The 17442-nt window shown below is 33.5% G+C and overlaps 2 protein-coding genes across 2 annotated transcripts in view; one reads left to right on the top strand and one right to left on the bottom strand.

The window, feature by feature from the left end:
* Positions 1–3842: 3842 nt before the first annotated feature.
* On the bottom strand, positions 3843–13037 carry LOC128992126 (guanine nucleotide-binding protein subunit beta-2-like). Its single transcript, XM_054415554.1, has 8 exons — positions 12995–13037; positions 11624–11708; positions 9131–9276; positions 8793–8926; positions 7505–7670; positions 6509–6713; positions 5745–5961; positions 3843–4935 (listed from the first exon to the last, which is right to left on the bottom strand). Exons 2-8 carry the CDS (start codon positions 11690–11692, stop codon positions 4829–4831), a joined length of 1044 nt encoding a protein of 347 aa, XP_054271529.1. The 5' UTR covers positions 11693–11708; positions 12995–13037; the 3' UTR covers positions 3843–4828.
* Positions 13038–14899: 1862 nt separating this feature from the next.
* The window catches only part of LOC128992508 (myb-binding protein 1A-like), a 29108-nt gene continuing 26565 nt past the window's right edge, over positions 14900–17442 (top strand). Inside the window, exon 1 of the mRNA XM_054416113.1 lies at positions 14900–15168. Within this exon, the coding sequence (XP_054272088.1) occupies positions 15016–15168 (153 nt within the window). The 5' untranslated portion in view covers positions 14900–15015. The remainder of the gene's footprint in view (positions 15169–17442) is intronic.

Below are 17442 nucleotides of genomic sequence, written 5' to 3' on the forward strand. Positions count from 1 at the left end.
AATCATGTCTCTATTTCACAGTAAATATTCTCTAATGATTAGCTAATGACAAAGAGATTCATCAAATTCCAAGAATATATTATGCCAGTTAGTTTGTTTTGAATTAACCTGTCATTAAAAAGGTTCATCTTCAAAGATATTCCACCACAGCTTAACCACAAAAAATCCAATTGCACTGTACAGACTTCTCTATTTTTCACCCCACACTGTAAATAAAACATGTGATTGGAATTTGTTTTGATTTTCTGTTTATATTTTGTTGTTATTTCGTCACCAGCATAGCAACCCATAAAGCCCATGTTAATTTTTTGTTAATTTCAAATTCATTTTTTGTGCTTATCTTTGAGCCTATTTTAATTTATAAAGGGATTCTGCACACCTACAGGAAAATAGCTTTCTAACAGTATGCGTAGATTTTCCCTACGATGTACACGAGCTGAGAAAAAGGTTTTAAAGAAACATGCTTGCCTATTAATATATAGATAGATTACCATTTGAGATGGCGACCACCGACCACGACCACCTTTAACTCCAGGCCGCGGCTTTCGAAGTGGCAACATCCCAACATCGCAAGTAGGGTTGTTAACAGCTGGTTTGTTTGGAGGCGGCTAAAGGTATGTGTGTATTTTTTTAAGAATACGAAAACTTGGTTACTGTGGTATGAAAATATTGACTCCACTAAGTACAAAAATAGATTTTCGATTTAAATGATATTTTGGTTTTCAATTCTATACGTTTTATTTTCAATCTTTTAATACATTTATGTTCATAAGAATAGTACGCGAATTAATGAGCTGGTGTCACCTGTCTGCCATGATATCTTATGGTACCCATAATATATCATAGCATACAGGTGACACCACGTTGGGTGACACCAGAGCTCATTAATTAGCATGGGAAGTCTGGCGCTAGACAACACTACTTGCAACGTTGCCAATTCTACCAGGCCACGGCCTGGTGTTAAAGGTGGCCGGGTGCGGACGCCACCTATGCTACGTACGTACAGTACGTATTTTAACCCATTGAATGGGAGTCTGAAGTCTATGATGTCTTCGCCTTGAGAGTAGCTTTGTTACTGACTAAGACCAGCTGCTTCTAGTCAATACCATTTATTGAAACCCAGGACCCAAGTAGCAAAAATCGTTGGCCCAACGTTTCTGTCGATCGTTGGCCAACGGTATGTTTAGGCACTCAGTCTTACGGTTGGCCAACCAACCAATTTTTGCGGAAGGGCCAACCATTCCATTTGGCCTAAAAATAAAAAACACAAAATAATAAAGATTTAAGCCCGGAAAGCTAAGGATATATGAAATTGGGATTGTTGATGAATAATAGGCCTACAAGAAAAACATGAAATCTCGACTCAGTGACTCAGTATACGACTTCTGCCTAAACCTTAGTTTTAAAATAGTCCGAAAAAGGCAAATAAAATTTCTACTTAAAATTAACAAAATATATCATTATGCAATCAGAGAGGAGACAAATAAAAGAGTTTTAGTTTTTTAGTTTTAATGCCAGAGCCATCTTGATCGTTTTGTTTTTCTTTTGACGATTGTCATGAACTTTGTACATTACAAGTTAGTTTTAACGACAATAAATGCGATGTGGAACGCGAATAGGGACCTCTTGTCGGGAATTTTCGATTTTGAGTTATATACATATTAGAATTCTTTATTAAATTCCAAATAACTTGGTGCAAGTCCCATGCATCTACGATTTTTGTTGTTAAAGTTATATAAGACTTTGAAATTTTGTTATAGAAAAGGATCACTTTGAGAAAAGCCATTTTGAAAATTTCAAATAGGGCCTACACATAAAAACAGATTTTTTTCGTATTTAAGAAACGATATGAGTTTTGTTATCAAAAGAAAGCTTATAATGTCCTCTTTGGAGGCAAAACCAATGTTTGTGTTAACTCCCGGTAGTTTTCATTTAAATAATTGTTTTATTGAAGCATTGAAGCATGTTGTAAAAATCGCATTTCAGAAAAGGGACCTCTTGTCGGCCCTATATTATTTCTCCAGACCGCACAATTTGTGAGATATTTCGTTCTCCGTAAACTGAACTTGGTTGTAGTTCTCTAAATTTCCTCCAGAATGCGGGACAATTCATTTTTTTGGACTAAAGTCTGTTTATAAAGTGAATATTAGAAATGGGGCCTCTTGTCGTTAAGGTGAAATAACATTGAGCGACAAGGTACCTTTTCTCAGACCGTGCAGAGGCTAACAAAATGATTTATTTCGACCTTTTACGTCTTCAATTCGATATTTTAACCTATACTGTCCTGTTCTATGATAAATGAGGAATAACAATCGATAAAAACCCGAATTTAGATATTTTCGACCTTAATTACTTAGGCATATTGGCTGTACTGAAAATTTTGCATCGCCGACTAGAGGTCCCTTTTCGCTTTCCACATCAGAAATAGGTAATTAATTATTTCATTTTATGTTATGCTGTGTGCTATTATGCTATGTGGGGAGTTCATGCAAAAAATAAAAATCTTTAATTATTAGCCAAAAATATTGAAACCATTTTGGGATAATACCTGTAACAACTATAGAAACAAAAATTTTGGGTTGTAATTTTTTCACCCCCTGTACGTTTGGAAAAAGGTGGGGTTGATTTTCACTTTTTACTTGGTTTTATTAGATCATGTAAGGATTAAAAACCTTAAGTTTAAAGGGTAATTAATACCTTTTTATTTCTAAGTGTTTCTTAAAGTACTGTATGCTCTCTTATGATCTGTAGGATGGATTTGTTTGAATGCAACAATATTACTGGTCCTATAAAATTTTTTATTGTAAATAGGTTTTTTTTGTAAAAAATTTACAAAAAATAATAAAATATATTCTATTAAGTTTTTGGATCATAGAATTGAACAAGATGAACAAAATTAACAAAAAATCGTCTCTCTCCTCTTCTAGAAGCTGATCCACATAGAGCTAGATGTAAATACTGTATATAGCGTAAAAAGTATAACTTTCGGGAATCCACAGAATCAGCTGCTGTGATCTTTGTTTGGAAGCAGCTGTGCTCCCCCCTCTTTCAAAATAAATAAACAGCCAATATAAGATTACCAATGTACGATTAAATATAGTTTGTCTGCCCTACAGCATTATATCAACAGCACTAGTGAGAACGACTATCCCGCAGTTGTGTACTATCCTGATAATTAGACCAATTCGTTAATACCAAGGCAAAAATGTGGTTCAGACTCCACCCACTATAAGGTCCCTTGCCATTAGCTGTATGGGCTATTAATTAACAGCTGTCTAAGTAATATGTCGTACTTAGTCAATAACAAGACTATACAAGATCACACACCACTCATCCTACACTCATCTCCATTCATACTTGGCTTAAAATACCTACTTTAGTACTTTTATGGTCGCCATTTCAAATGAAAAGTATTAAACTATTTTTGTGAACACTTAAATTAAAACATAAATTATTATATTAATGTATAATTAATTATGTGAAACTCTGAAACATCGCCCTGAAAAATATCAGCTTTTCGATAAACCCTCTCCTAAGTGCACAATCCTCAATTAAAGGGCTGAAACCATATCCTATTCTCTAATACAACACAAGGGAGTATATTTTATCCATGGCTGTACTTAAAAACATTTAAAACAACTAAACAAAAAAGTAAATCGGTCCCACCCGGTTCTAGGTCTTACCATGAGACCTACAAGGTAATAGCTTATCCATCCCTGTATGGGTTGTTCCCAAAAAACCTATTAGGCCTACATAATAATATGCTAATGACACTATGAATAGATTGGGTAGTTTAAACAGGTAATAAATTTTTTCATTTTATTTATTTCAATATTCATTTACATCTTTAACATTCTTAATACAAACTAATGAAAATCTCTTAAAACCTACAATCATGATACAGATTAAAATACATGATACTGTATCTTTTGAGAGTGTATTTTTCAGTCAGTGTGTCCCACAAAACAAAACACAATCTCCGTTCAATCAATCATTCTTAGGGTTGGTTGTCTTGAAGGAGTGGAAATGGTTCAGGAAAAGTGGGTAGGGTATGGAAATAATCCCAGGTATTTAGATGATTCAGTTGTTAAAATATTTTGGGTTTTCTCAGTTACTCGGCTCAGTTACTCAGCCCTCTTATTCCTATTTGTATGATTGACTTCTCTCTCTACAAACAAATTAGTGAGAATATCTTGTAAATGTACAATTTTCTATAAGAGAATCAATGATTTATGACAATAATAAAATATTATATCAATTTGGTTAAAAGGAGAGTACTATAAATTACAATAACAAATAAATACTACAGCATGTTAAATATACAGTTTCTGGAATGTAAGAAAAAGAAGGATAACATGTCTTAAGACAAATTGAAGATATTAATTATTGATAGTTTGGAGCTTAAATTCTGCTCATTCCCTGATGACCCATATTGTGAATTCTGTTTTAATGGAAGATGAGGTTATACATTAATATCATGGCCCATATTTGTTTGGACATATCCCTGCATCGTGATGGAAAATAAAAAGTTTAGACTTATTCCACCACCAGGACCAGCTGATTAATAATGCACATGTGTTAATGTCGTACAGCAGCTGTTTATGTGTCGTAAACAGCAAATAAAAAGATCATAAAAAGTACAGTAGTTCTCACTGTTTTGAAGTTTTTAGCCTTAAATATAGTGACTTACAAAAGGTAGCCAATAACTTCAATATTTTCATTAAGCTGTTTACGTTTTCGAGCTTTCCTTATCACATAACTCAACAAAATTATCATAAACATGGTTTTTAAGTTTTAAAATCATATCAACAATTAATTTATCGAACTTTTATCCCCAAACTCTGACATGCTGATCCCAGGAACAAGTTGTGACGGCCATTCCGTTGGCCGACACGGACAGCGAAGTAATTCTGTTCTCATGACCGGCTAGGCAACCTAAAACAATATATTATTTTAATTGATGAAGATAAACTTGTATTATCTCAACACAACTTTATTTGCATTTTCACATTTGAGGAAGACAATTTCCAATATTTCAATCAGGGGAGCCTTTTTATCATCATTAACCATAAGACCAAAGCTACCTTAGTAAACCAATATTTATTCACAAACATGATGCTGCCTTTAGCAGAGTTACACTGGAGTCATTCAAATTATTTATTGAAAATAACACCAACATAATCAAACAAATACAAACAACAAACAGTTTTTTTACGCAAAAGATATGTTGTACTGGGATATCTATCCTGACACATCGATAATTTGATTCTGGGTGAGAATAGTGTTATGCATCTTTAATGCTTAGACGACCAACAACCTATGCCCACTCTTAACTTTTCCAACTTTCCAATAAAAGTATCTTATTCCTCTTTGAAATATTACTTGTAAACTATTGGGAAAAAATAATACTACTGTACACTTGACAACACAAATTTTCATCTACATGCCAGACACTGAGAAAAGTTATAGAATTAAGATTAAAGTGATCAAAAATAGTCCACTCGTAAAATTGTCTGACAGACAGATTTAGAGATTTTTACTACTCTAATACACCACATATTTAAAGGAGAAGACAAGTGAATTATGATGAGTGATCTTGAATGAATGAGATGACAGCTTTGTCCCTGACTAAGATTGCACGTGCAGCTGCAATACAATGACATCAATGGATTCTCATTTCACTTTAACTAGGATGCTTCATTTAAATACTATTTTATGCTAATTTTGATTTGATCGCTACCCACCGTTGTGTTGGTTTTTCATGGAGTCCCAGATGTGTACTGAATGGTCATCGCTGCCGCACAATATGAAACGACCGCTAGACGACAGACCACAACAGGTGAAGCCTGAAGTCTTGTTAGGAGGTTCGTACAACGCTATTTGCTGGTCAGAGCGGATGTCATACATTCGAGCTGTCTTGTCCTCTGAGCCTGTTGCGAAGGCAAATCCATTCGGGTGATACTGCGGACAGAAACAGACAATGTTTGACTTATTTTTCAGTAAACTATAGCAGTTTAAATGTTCTCTAATGAAAAGTAAAGCATGATTGTTGACTTAAACTTATGTGATTCTTCTTAGGGAAGGAATTAATATTCCAAGTACAATTTGAAGAACTTGATTTTATAACAATTGAGATGCCAGTACAATTGATTTTTATAATAATTTTTACCAGGAGCTATCCTTCATTTCTCCCTGTTCATCCACACCCACTGATCAATTAAGTCATAGCTCAACATGAGGCCGTAAAATAATACAACGTTCGTTGGCTCATATTGATGACCCTAATTGTAATTTTCATTCATAAAGAGTTTAACAGTGAATTTTACCTAAAAAATATGACAACTACTTCACGGTGGCAAAAAGTTTGGATGTAAACGTTCCACTCAACACGTGTCATCACAATATTTTATTGATTTAACTACAGTAAAGTGTATATCTATTGCATATTATTCTGCATTACACTTTTATAGACACTTCCTATGTACATGAATGAACAAAGTCTACTCACACAGACAGAGTTTACGTCGGCCTGATGTCCGAAGAAGACTTGCTTGCAGGTGTTGTCTCGTAAGTCCCACAGTTTGCAAGTCTTGTCTACGGATCCAGTGACGTAAGTGTTCTTGTCTGGAGATAGACTCATAGAGACAACATCTCCTGCGTGTGCCTTATCAAACTCAACTGTCTTCACTCCCTTCTCCAGGTCCCAGATGCAACTGTAATATTGAGTTTAAACAAATGAGTAGCCTATAAAAATTATTAATCTGTTACTTTGAACAAACTATAAGGTTTCTAGCTATACCTGGGTGATCAGTATACATCAAACCTATATTACGCCTGCAGCAGCAATCCTGTTGACTAAGTGAATTTCCATTTAATTTTTAATTGCAATTTAATAGATTTGAAATAAATATTTCCTTCCTTATAAACAATCAAATTTATTTTTTATTTAAATAACCTGTGGGGGTGCGTGCGTTTGAAGGGACTTGACCTGGTCTCCATCGGCACTCCCGTTTTGCTACCACTGTAGGTTTTTAACAAGTACTTGGGTCTGGGCTACAAGGAATGATTGAACTAAGCGTTTTTGTTGTGGTAAAACCTTAGTAGTATGGTATAAAATTGATAAATTTGCCAAATTTAATCAAAAATACATCCATAAACAAGGAAACTGCAACAATTTACTTTTTCTACACAAAAACATGGGATGTTTAAATGTAGGTACAGTTTTTTGGAATTTTCTTTAACATAATAATTACAAATTTAATTGTAGGCAAATTTTTAATATTGTACAGCATCAATTTAACAAAGTTATTTGTTTCATATGCTCTACAAGATGGCTGTAATGAAAATTCGGCATTTCCAAAATAGGGCCTTTTATCATTGACTATAGTCAATGCTTTTATATTTTAACCTTTAACAACATAAACCGATATAGATACCAGCATACGGAGCTTTACTCAAAAAGTTTCAAGACAGTTATGGGTCACTTAAGAAATGTAACTGTTACATTTTCATATCACCAGATCCTGTGATGATTGTTCTGTCATCAATGAAGCGACAAGAAGAAAGGAAGCCCTCATATCCGAGCAGTTCTCGCACAAGTTTGGGAGCCCCGGTTGAATCCCTGTTGTTGACATCGTAAACTGTGCACATGTTGTCCATACCTCCACAAGCTGTAAACAACAATGAATAATTGAATTATTGTTTTGTTGACACACAATGTAATCCTTAATTAAGTCTTCGGGCTTTGCCCCACAGGCCATCAAAATCCCAATGTATTTCTTATGCAGAAAAGATTTTGTTTACTTAAACAGACGAAACATTTGTATTAATTACAGCTGTTCATATTAAACACATGATACACACAAGAATGTTCGTTTTCAGTTTCGATAGAAGGAGTGGAGTGAGTGTTCGTTTTCAGAGTGAGTTCATTTACTTCGTTTCCAGCTTCGATAATTGGAGTTGAGTGATTGATTACATTATCTTTGAGTTGACTCTTTTAAGTCAACAAAAATTGTGACTGTTATTCGTTAAAAAAAGAAACGCCTTTAATATTTTGCAATATTGCTCGAATTCGAGCAACAGGTGCACTAGTATCAAATAATACTTGATATTAAATAAAGCACTTTTCTTATCACCAGTCAATAATGACCTTAACAAAAATACATTATATGCTTTATTTGCTTCTTAAGAATGCAAGTGCACTGACAAACAATATGTACAATCTTGCTCCACGACATAGACACTCCCATTCCCAGGTTGAAGTTAAAGTCAGTGGCGGTTCCAAGGGGGGGGGGGGGTATAGGGACTAATGCCCCCCCCCCCCCGCGTTGGACCCTGGAAATATAAATTTAACATAATAAACGTATTTGGACACAGTTAGTTTTAGACAAAAAATAGATTTGAAGTCACCAAAAAGGCTAAAAAAATTGGCAACTTTTCTACACCCCCGGACTTTTCTTTTTTAGGACCCCCGGACCCACTCCTAGTGTGTCTCATCCCTTTTGTCCCCCCCTTGATAAGGTCTTAGAACCGCCACTCAGGGTTAAAGTTGAATCCAGTTTCAGAATAACTTTATCAATCAAGCCAGCCACCAAGGTGTGAAGATGTAAAATACCATTCTCTTCCTTTAACAGCTTCTACCACCCAAATTTAAAAGAGAACTAAAAGTGTATTTTATAAATCATATTTAACTGTGTCATAGTATGAAAAACTGAAAGAGAAAACATAACTCAAATAATAGCATATAGTTTTTTAGAGGATTTGGTAGGTATGCAATTTGTTATAACACTAACCAACAAAGTTTCCGCTCTCTGCAAACGCAACACTCATCACCCAGGAAGATCGCAGAGGGATTACTTGGACTTTGTTGCCGGTCCAGGTATCCCAAATGATCAGCTTGCCATCCAGGGATCCTGTCACTGCATGCCTGGAATATCAGCTCACATAAATGCTTTTGTCTAGAATTTGTGTTTATGGTTTTAAGCGAATCAATAGTGCAATTGCGATTTTCATTACAACCATAACCATACATTAATTACTAAGTTCACTTGTCAACACATTTGACACAAAATTACTCAAAAAGTAAATTGCTTTCTATCATTACTAGAGGTTTATCCAACTTGTAAGATACCTGCTATCTCCACTGTAGTGTACTGAGTTGACTTTGTTGATGTGTCCCTTCAACATCTTCTTGGTGGTGAGTCGCACCTTGGGCGGGTCAGCCATATCCCCACAGATGTCTTCAAGCTTCTTGTCCGCCACTTTAGCTTGTTCTTCCTGCCAACGAACAGAGTTTTTTAGTTCAACTTTCTCAGTTCTAGCTGGGCTTCAGAGACAATAAGAAACTCTCTTGTCCCTTGCTCCTCTTCCCCGTAGTCTTGAATACCAGTGAATCCTGAAATTTGCTTGTGTGTGTGTTTGTGTGGACATGAAAGATTTCAGTTGAAATTTAGAAAGAGTATAAATGTATAAATAGTTTGAAACTAAAATTATGATTTAACTGCGGGTCTACTGTCGGAACTATAATGTATTTTATTTATTTTGTAGATTTCAACTGAACTTGGGGCTTACTAGAACAAATACAATTTATGAAATTCTACTGTGTATTGGTCTAAGAAGTATATAAGTGTGTAAAACAGTGAAGTATTCGAGTGGGTGTTCATATCTAAACATTTATTACAAAGACACATTAACAATTAGATCTATTTTAACTTAGAGACATTCATAAAAAAATTAATATGTTTGTGGACATATGTAGACAAGTACGGCCTACTATTGGGTATAACATTATGTATTCATATATTAGGAAAATGTGCTAACAAAATATTTTTTATTCACTGTAGTTGATCAATATAAGTTGCAAGGTACCTATATGTTTACATCATTATCTGAAAATTGCACCATTCTTAAGATCTAAATATATAAAAGGCAAAGCCCTCACTGACTCACTCACTCATCACTTATTCTCCCACTTCCCATTTACCTAGGAGGCTGAAATTCGGTACACCGATTCTTTGGGCATTAAATAGGAAAACTAAGTAGTTTTTATTCTGATCGGGCTTTCGGGCTCCGCCCCAGTGGCTCTGGAGTTTTCTATGTTAACCTTATGATTTTTCATATTTAAAAGGAATTAATGAATCTTAACAGCTGTTTCAATTAAACAAGTTGGTTCTGTTCTATGATGTTCAATATCATTAAAGTTACAAGGATTACCAACAGGGTGCAGCACTATTATTTTTTTAAATTTATGACAACAGCTAATTTGCAACCAAAAGGTGAGTGAGCATAGCGAACGAACTTCAACCAGGACGTGATTGAGCCATGGGAATACTTATGAAGCTAAACGGGGCAAAGCCCACGGGTACAGCTAGTATATTTATACACTGTATTGTGTTTATAAGTTTAAGAGGAAATTTAATAGCTAGAACAGTGGCTGCCATCAGTAATGAAGCCAAGATAGTAGTTGTATAGGGCTTCCCTCCCTCCCCACCCTGCCAACACTTAGCATGGCTGTTTTGTGTTCTACCTCTCTATAGTCTGAGGTTCTACATTTGACTATACAGTACATGCACTTATGTAAATAATAAATGCCGTTCTCGTGTTAAAATTATTATTGCTAGAGTTTTAATAAGATTCCACTCACAGAATGCGCTGATGTTTTTATCTTAAACGTCAAATTAATAATTATGACTAACTAATAAAAGTCAATTTATTGTAAGCCATGTCATATCATTTCATTTTTTCAAACCATTGTATACTTTTTGTATGTATTGTTATAGTATAAAATAAACATTATCACTGTTAAACGGTTTGCTCTTTAGTACATGGATGGGGTGCATTCCTGAAGCTTTGTATTATTAATGAATATTATTATTATTAAATTTGGTTTTAAATTTATTTATATACAAAAATTATAATTGAAATAAATTGGTTTAAATAAATTTGATTTATTTTTGAATTCTTACTTCAATTTAAGATGTATTTCACCAGTTATAATTATTTAATCCTATATATTTTAGTCTAAGAACCTTCAGTGAAATAACTGGCTTTCATTTAAGCTATATATTAATTATTCAAATCGGACGAGTTTCAAGCAAGCGCAAAGTGAACTACCAACATAAAAATACTTTTATAAGGTTTTTCTATGATGAAAAATCAATAACTCCAGTATTGTTTGTGTTTTGTTTTAGACTAAAAATAATCAGTAAATCACAGGCTTTAATTTGAGCTATTGGTCATTTTAATCAGTTAAGTTCAAGTAATCGTATTATAATTATTCAATCAAAAATCATAAATTTGATTATTTCTCAGATATGATATTTATTTTTACCCTGTGGAGGTACATAAGTCCTCATCTAGTGTATATTAAAATACAAGCGGCTGTATATAATTTAGATTAATTTAAAATAACTCCACTTATGTTGGAAACCGGAAACTGACTAAACCCAGCTAAAATCCTAAAACTTATCACGTTTGTTTTTTATCAAAGGTATTTTTTCTACACGTGTTTTAGTGAGTTAAACAGTTTACTATCTAATAAGATAGTCACATCTTGATGAATTCTATTGTATACAATACGTTTAATGTCTTGTTCTGTACAAGTTCTATTGTATTATTTACTTACTTTCATTTTTTTGATCAAATCATCCAATTCCTTTTTCAGCTGTGTGGTTTCCGGATCGTCTTTCGGCATTTTTGTTATTCTAAATCTGAAAAAGTCAAATGAGTTTTAAAGTTATATAAATAGAATAACTCTAAAGAAATTAATTACCAGAATTAAAGCCTATATAAGTATATTATTTTTATAAAAAAATTATATCCCAACAAAAGTAATTCTCTCCTTGTATTTAAAAAAATAACAAAGAGAGCAATCAGCCTATTAGGAAGAATGGGGGGCTTTGGTCCTAGAGATTCTGGGTTCAAATATTGCATATCACCAATATGGATCTATGTGGAAATACTGCAACAATAAATCTAGCCTGAAGTATATGTAAGAACTTCTAATAGACCATAACTAGCAAAACAAAAGAAAATAACCTGTGTAATCACTCATGCTTTACTGAGATACTTAATTAGCTTCTGAATTGTATAGAAGATTCTATTGTAATGAATCAACTGGTTAGTCTTATTGATTTTAGTTGGTTTTTCATTCTTATAAAATATATTATTTTTTACATAAAAAAATTACAATTTTGATTTGGATGACGAAATAGTTTTAAACCATAATTCTAAAACTTGATCAGAACTAGATGTATCTATTTTTTATTGTTTTAAATTTAAAAAATCACTTGTATAAGCGGAATGCATCATACTGTATTTGACAAATATTTAATTCACATGCTTGGAGATTTTTGCTCAAAACAAATTTTACAAGCAAAGAAGTGGCCAATGGTTATAAATTAAAAATATTACAGATGATAAAGAAAGAGAATGAAGAAAGAAGGAGAAAACCTTTCACACACTTAGCCTCTTAAAAATAATGATATTTTTTTCCAAAAAAGAATCCCCACTCTTTGAAACACTCCTATATTTCTCTACTACTATAGATTGCACAATTCCGAACGAAAATACACTTTCAAATTAATATTTTTGGATTTACTGTTTTATACTTTCTAGAGACCTCTCTTTTGTTCTGGCACACACTGAGGCAGGAAGTTTTCCTTTTTTTATCAAGAACAAAGGTAAAAGTCAATTTTATAAGTATTTAAATTATGACACTCCTCTTATGTAGATGTTTTATGATGTAAAAACACTTTTTTACAGTTTACCTAATTTTTTAAAGTTTAAGAAATCCAACTCAGTCACTTATTTTTACTGAGGATATTATTTTTTTTGTTATTAGGCCTATGTACCTATCTAAGTTATAATAAAAATATAATAATTCTATTTTTTCAGTTTGTAAGTTAAGATAAATTAACCAATTTTTAAACAGAAAAAATAAATATCAAAATTTCAAAATAAGATAGTAACTAAAAACATCAATAAATAAACATACCTGGGCTAGATGTGTAAGAAGAACTGTATGCCACAAGGGCTGGTAGCGTGCTTGTACTAATCAGCTTACACGGGGGCTTATTTGATTAACTTTATACTTTAACTGGCTTACACTCTGCCATGCCAGACCCTTCCACAAGCTAACAGGTCTTCCTGTATAGTAGTTGCATCAACACACTATTGTAGTGCACTCATCCAAGCAAGAATTAATGTATAAATATTTTTCTTGAGACAAAAAACCTATGCCTTTTAAATTTCTCAATGTAAGTAACAAAATTGGAAATAATGTATGATGAAATCTGACACGATTCTAAAATTTATCAGAGTGAACAAAAAAATTCTAATAGAAAAAAGATGTTGGGAGTTGTATGTATATAAGGGTAACTAAATGTGAGTGTAACAGACTACAAGCTATCAAGCTAATTTCAGTCCCTTCATACATCGTTGTTTCGTTAAACGAGTATGTTTTATCTATGGTAAAACTAAACCCCTAACTGAAAAAGTAAAATAAATTATGAATTGCCAACTAACTGGCCAATTTATTAAGATGGGGACGCTATTGCATCTGCATGGACCTATTTGCTCCCAAATACCAAATGTGAGTAAAGGGCATGTAAAGGGTAGGTGAACAATGAAAGAGATGCCTTGTGTGTAGCTTTGTTGTTTCTGACTAAGAACAGATGTTTATTTAGCCATGATAATTTATTAAAACTCAATGAACAGTCGTGACTCATCATCAACCGGTTATGCACCTCGTGTTAAGCGACTATGGTACTTGGCCAAGTTTTTGGACAGATGTCGTTTTTGTATGTGTTTTGTCTTTCCTGTCTCAGAAGAGATATTTGTAAATGCTGACGACCTCATTCATGGACGAGAAAACTGTTTTTAACTAGAATATGTGCTCTTAGCATCACTAAACAGATGTATAGTTATTTATAACACTACAATATAAGGATCAAATTACAACAATTAAACTAAACCTTTTAATCTCCTGCAATATCTTGATCCAGAGGTGAATCATGAAAATGCTTTCAATTTTCCTAGCCCAGCAACCAAGCTTTCGTGTTCTTAAAAAAATACACAAATTAATTACCATTATAGCTGCATCCAAACAAAATCAGCTGTTACAACCCTACTTGCGATGTTGCCACTTCGAAGGCCGTGGCCTGGAGTCAAAAAGGTGGCTGTGCCTCAGGTGTCTCCCCCCAATTTTTTTCTCTGGATCTACCCTTGCCAATCTCTACGAATCTCTTTTGTGGAACTTTAAACACATCTAAATAATAATAAAGTTAAAGACCAAATCCACTATAGGCCTACTACATAGAGGAAAAAGTAAAAATAATTAAGGCGCATATTTCTATGCCGGACAATGGTCAACAAAAAGATTTTTCTTGTGATGGGGAAGGAATCATAATTTGACTATGGATGCTGCTGGTAAACAACTTATCATAATATTATTGAACAATAATTGCATGTATCCTGTTCATTACGTTTCAATGCTACAAGGCTGAGGCTGATATGCACCTGATGTCGACTAATTTGTATATATTCTTATTCTTGATGGATACATTTTGAATTGTATATTTTATAATCGGTATAGTTATAATATCAAAGGCTAGCAGTACAGTAGTAAGTATAAACTAAATAGTGAAATGGAAGCTAAAACAAAAACATAGAAATCTTAGAAACCACAATGTTAAAAGTTTGAGTTTCAATGTGTTATTATTGTGCATTTTCACAATAATCAATCCAACATCATCTTGAGTGAAGGTCAAAAAGTTCTTCAATATTCTACTATCCTTACTCTATGGTTGGCCGGGACACATGTTTAATTTCACTCACGTGTGGATGTTTGAAGTGTTAAGTTAACCTCAAAAACTTAACCTATTGGGCTTCAATCAATCCCTATTTGTTGTGTTTTGTTTGATTAACTTATATTATTATTAAATTGAAGAACTTACCTTTAGTTGGTTATGTTTGGATTTTGTTAAACAACACTGTGGTAAATTTAACGTCAAATAAATGATTATGGAAAGCCCTGTTGTAAATAAAAATTTGAAACGTAAACGTTTATCATCATCATTCCCAGAATCTATTAAATCACAAAATTTGCCCGATTTTATCCAGGGAACATCACTTTTCATACAGAAAATAGGACAGAAAAATGACCAAGAGGTAGGTTCAGTCATAGAATAAGTTATACTATTAAAATTAGAATATGAATAGGACCTAGGCCTAGGATAAATGAAGACTAAAAGCTTTGATATCGGACATAAGTCAATCATTTTAGGATCTATATTGATTTTAAAACTACTGTATTGAAATTCTGGCAAAAATTTGATATCGGAATACATTGTCGATTACTACAGTCAATAACTTGCAGCTAGTTCTGTTCCCACAGCCCTAACATTATTTTAGAGTAACTTAACTTAACTATTTACTTATTTAGTAGGCCCATCTTAAAATAGCATTAAGTAATACGTGATGTGTTTCTTATGGTTCTCAAAACCTTCAAAGGTCCTAAACAGGTGCGAGTCCACAGTTTAACTTAAACAACGTTTTACATCTTGTGGGGCCTAGACCTTCTCATCTTACTTACTTAAAAGTTACTTAAGTGTTACTTAGCCTACTTACAACTTACTTCTGAAGTCTTCTCCACAATCGGGTGATTTGGGAATCGTCATGATTCATTAGTTTGGGGAACGGTTCTCGAAGTGAGCCCTGTTATCTAAGGCGTTGAAAAGTGTGTTCCTCGATATACACTGCTGTAGTGTAGTAGGGCCTATTGATTAAGTATTGTTTAAGCTTGTGTATAAATGCGTTGTGGTTTTCAGTGAATTTTATAGGATCAGGTAGTAAATTGTAGAAATCTGAGCCGGTGTATAGCCTAGTGGAGTGTTGCTGAATGTTGTGAGTCTGTGTTTATTTATTTATTTATTCATACCAACGGTCAAACCAATACATAAATATGACAAAGCATTGTGACTTAATTTAAAAATAGACATTTTTGAAACAAATTAAGCCAACTTGAAGTAATCAATAAATAGATTAACAATAGACAACAAAAAGATTAAGATATAACAAGATGAAGGACATAAAAAGATATGAAAAGGATTTAAGACATAACAAGATATAAAATGTAACAAGATATAGATATAACGATGTGACAAGCAACAACAGTATAAATAGGAGATGAATATACAAAATATAATAAATAACAATATAAATAGATATGTGGAAGATGTGTTGTGGAAGATTGATGTTTGCCCTATTTCGTGTGTTATCTAGATGTGTTTACCGTAGCCTACTTATCTTTTTTGAGACTGGGCGAGGCGTTTTTGGCCAGGATTATGGTTTCCAGTATATGAAGTGAAATAACGGTAAGGATTTTATTTTGGACAAAGAAGTGCTTGCAGTGTTCCTGATAGTTCAGCTGCAGTATTGTTCTGATGACAGGTTTCCTTTTAAAGGATGAGGACTTTGTCGATCTTCTTGCTAATAGGTGCTGATTCCCACGCTGCTATTCCATATCTCAGGTGATAGGCCACCCATGCTGTTTCTTCATTTGTAATATTTCTGATTCGTCTAATTAGGCCTAAGTTACAATTTGCGTAGCCGACAGTTTTTTACAGATATAATCAATGTGGCTAGGCTACTCCAGTTTAAGTTTTTAATCTATGAGTACACTGAGGAATTTGGTTGAGTCCGAGTTTGATATGGTCGAGTTATGAATGTGTTATAACTATATATTTATAGTTATCCATAATTATAAATGTGTTATGCAGTAAAACAGCTCTTCAAGCTACAAAAATAATGTTAATATTTTCATTTCACCTAATAAAATATAACCCTTTTTGATTAATTAATAGTGCAGAATCAAAAGTATTCATGTGATTAAATGTCCAAATCTTTTCTCCATAAGGATTTTAACATGGGAACATTAAAAGCCACTGAGACAGAGCCCTGATAGAGTTTCTTGAAAACGGTTCTTATTGCACACCTAGAGGTTAATTGGGAACCTCAATGCCAATTCCTGAGTTATTAGGCTTGTAGTTTTTAAGATACAGTGATCAGTGAGTCATTGAGTGGTTTGACTTTTATAAGTCTATAGGCTACTTAATTCAATAAGTTCACCTGGTACATTCCTGTCAGCACTATGCTGAGCGGCTAACAGCTGAGTATCAAGCTTAGCGCAGCGCTGTCGCAGCCTGGCGTGTACTCTCGACTCTGCGAACTACGTCCAGTAGGGACACACTCACTACTTGGGGACACAGAATACGCACAACACAGGATCTTTATCTCTGTTTATATTACTTCTCTGTAGCCTAAATGTGTATTACTGTATAGTTTGTCATAAAATCAAATCCAATTACATCTCGCCAGGATCAATTAGTATGGAAAATTTATTAAAATTTATCTTACTTATTCATTTAGGCGGCTAGAACCAGT

The sequence above is a fragment of the Macrosteles quadrilineatus genome, unplaced genomic scaffold (assembly GCF_028750875.1).
Source record: "Macrosteles quadrilineatus isolate MER2022 unplaced genomic scaffold, UCM_ALF_1.0 Scaffold_4__1_contigs__length_99947679, whole genome shotgun sequence".
Taxonomy (NCBI): domain Eukaryota; kingdom Metazoa; phylum Arthropoda; class Insecta; order Hemiptera; family Cicadellidae; genus Macrosteles; species Macrosteles quadrilineatus.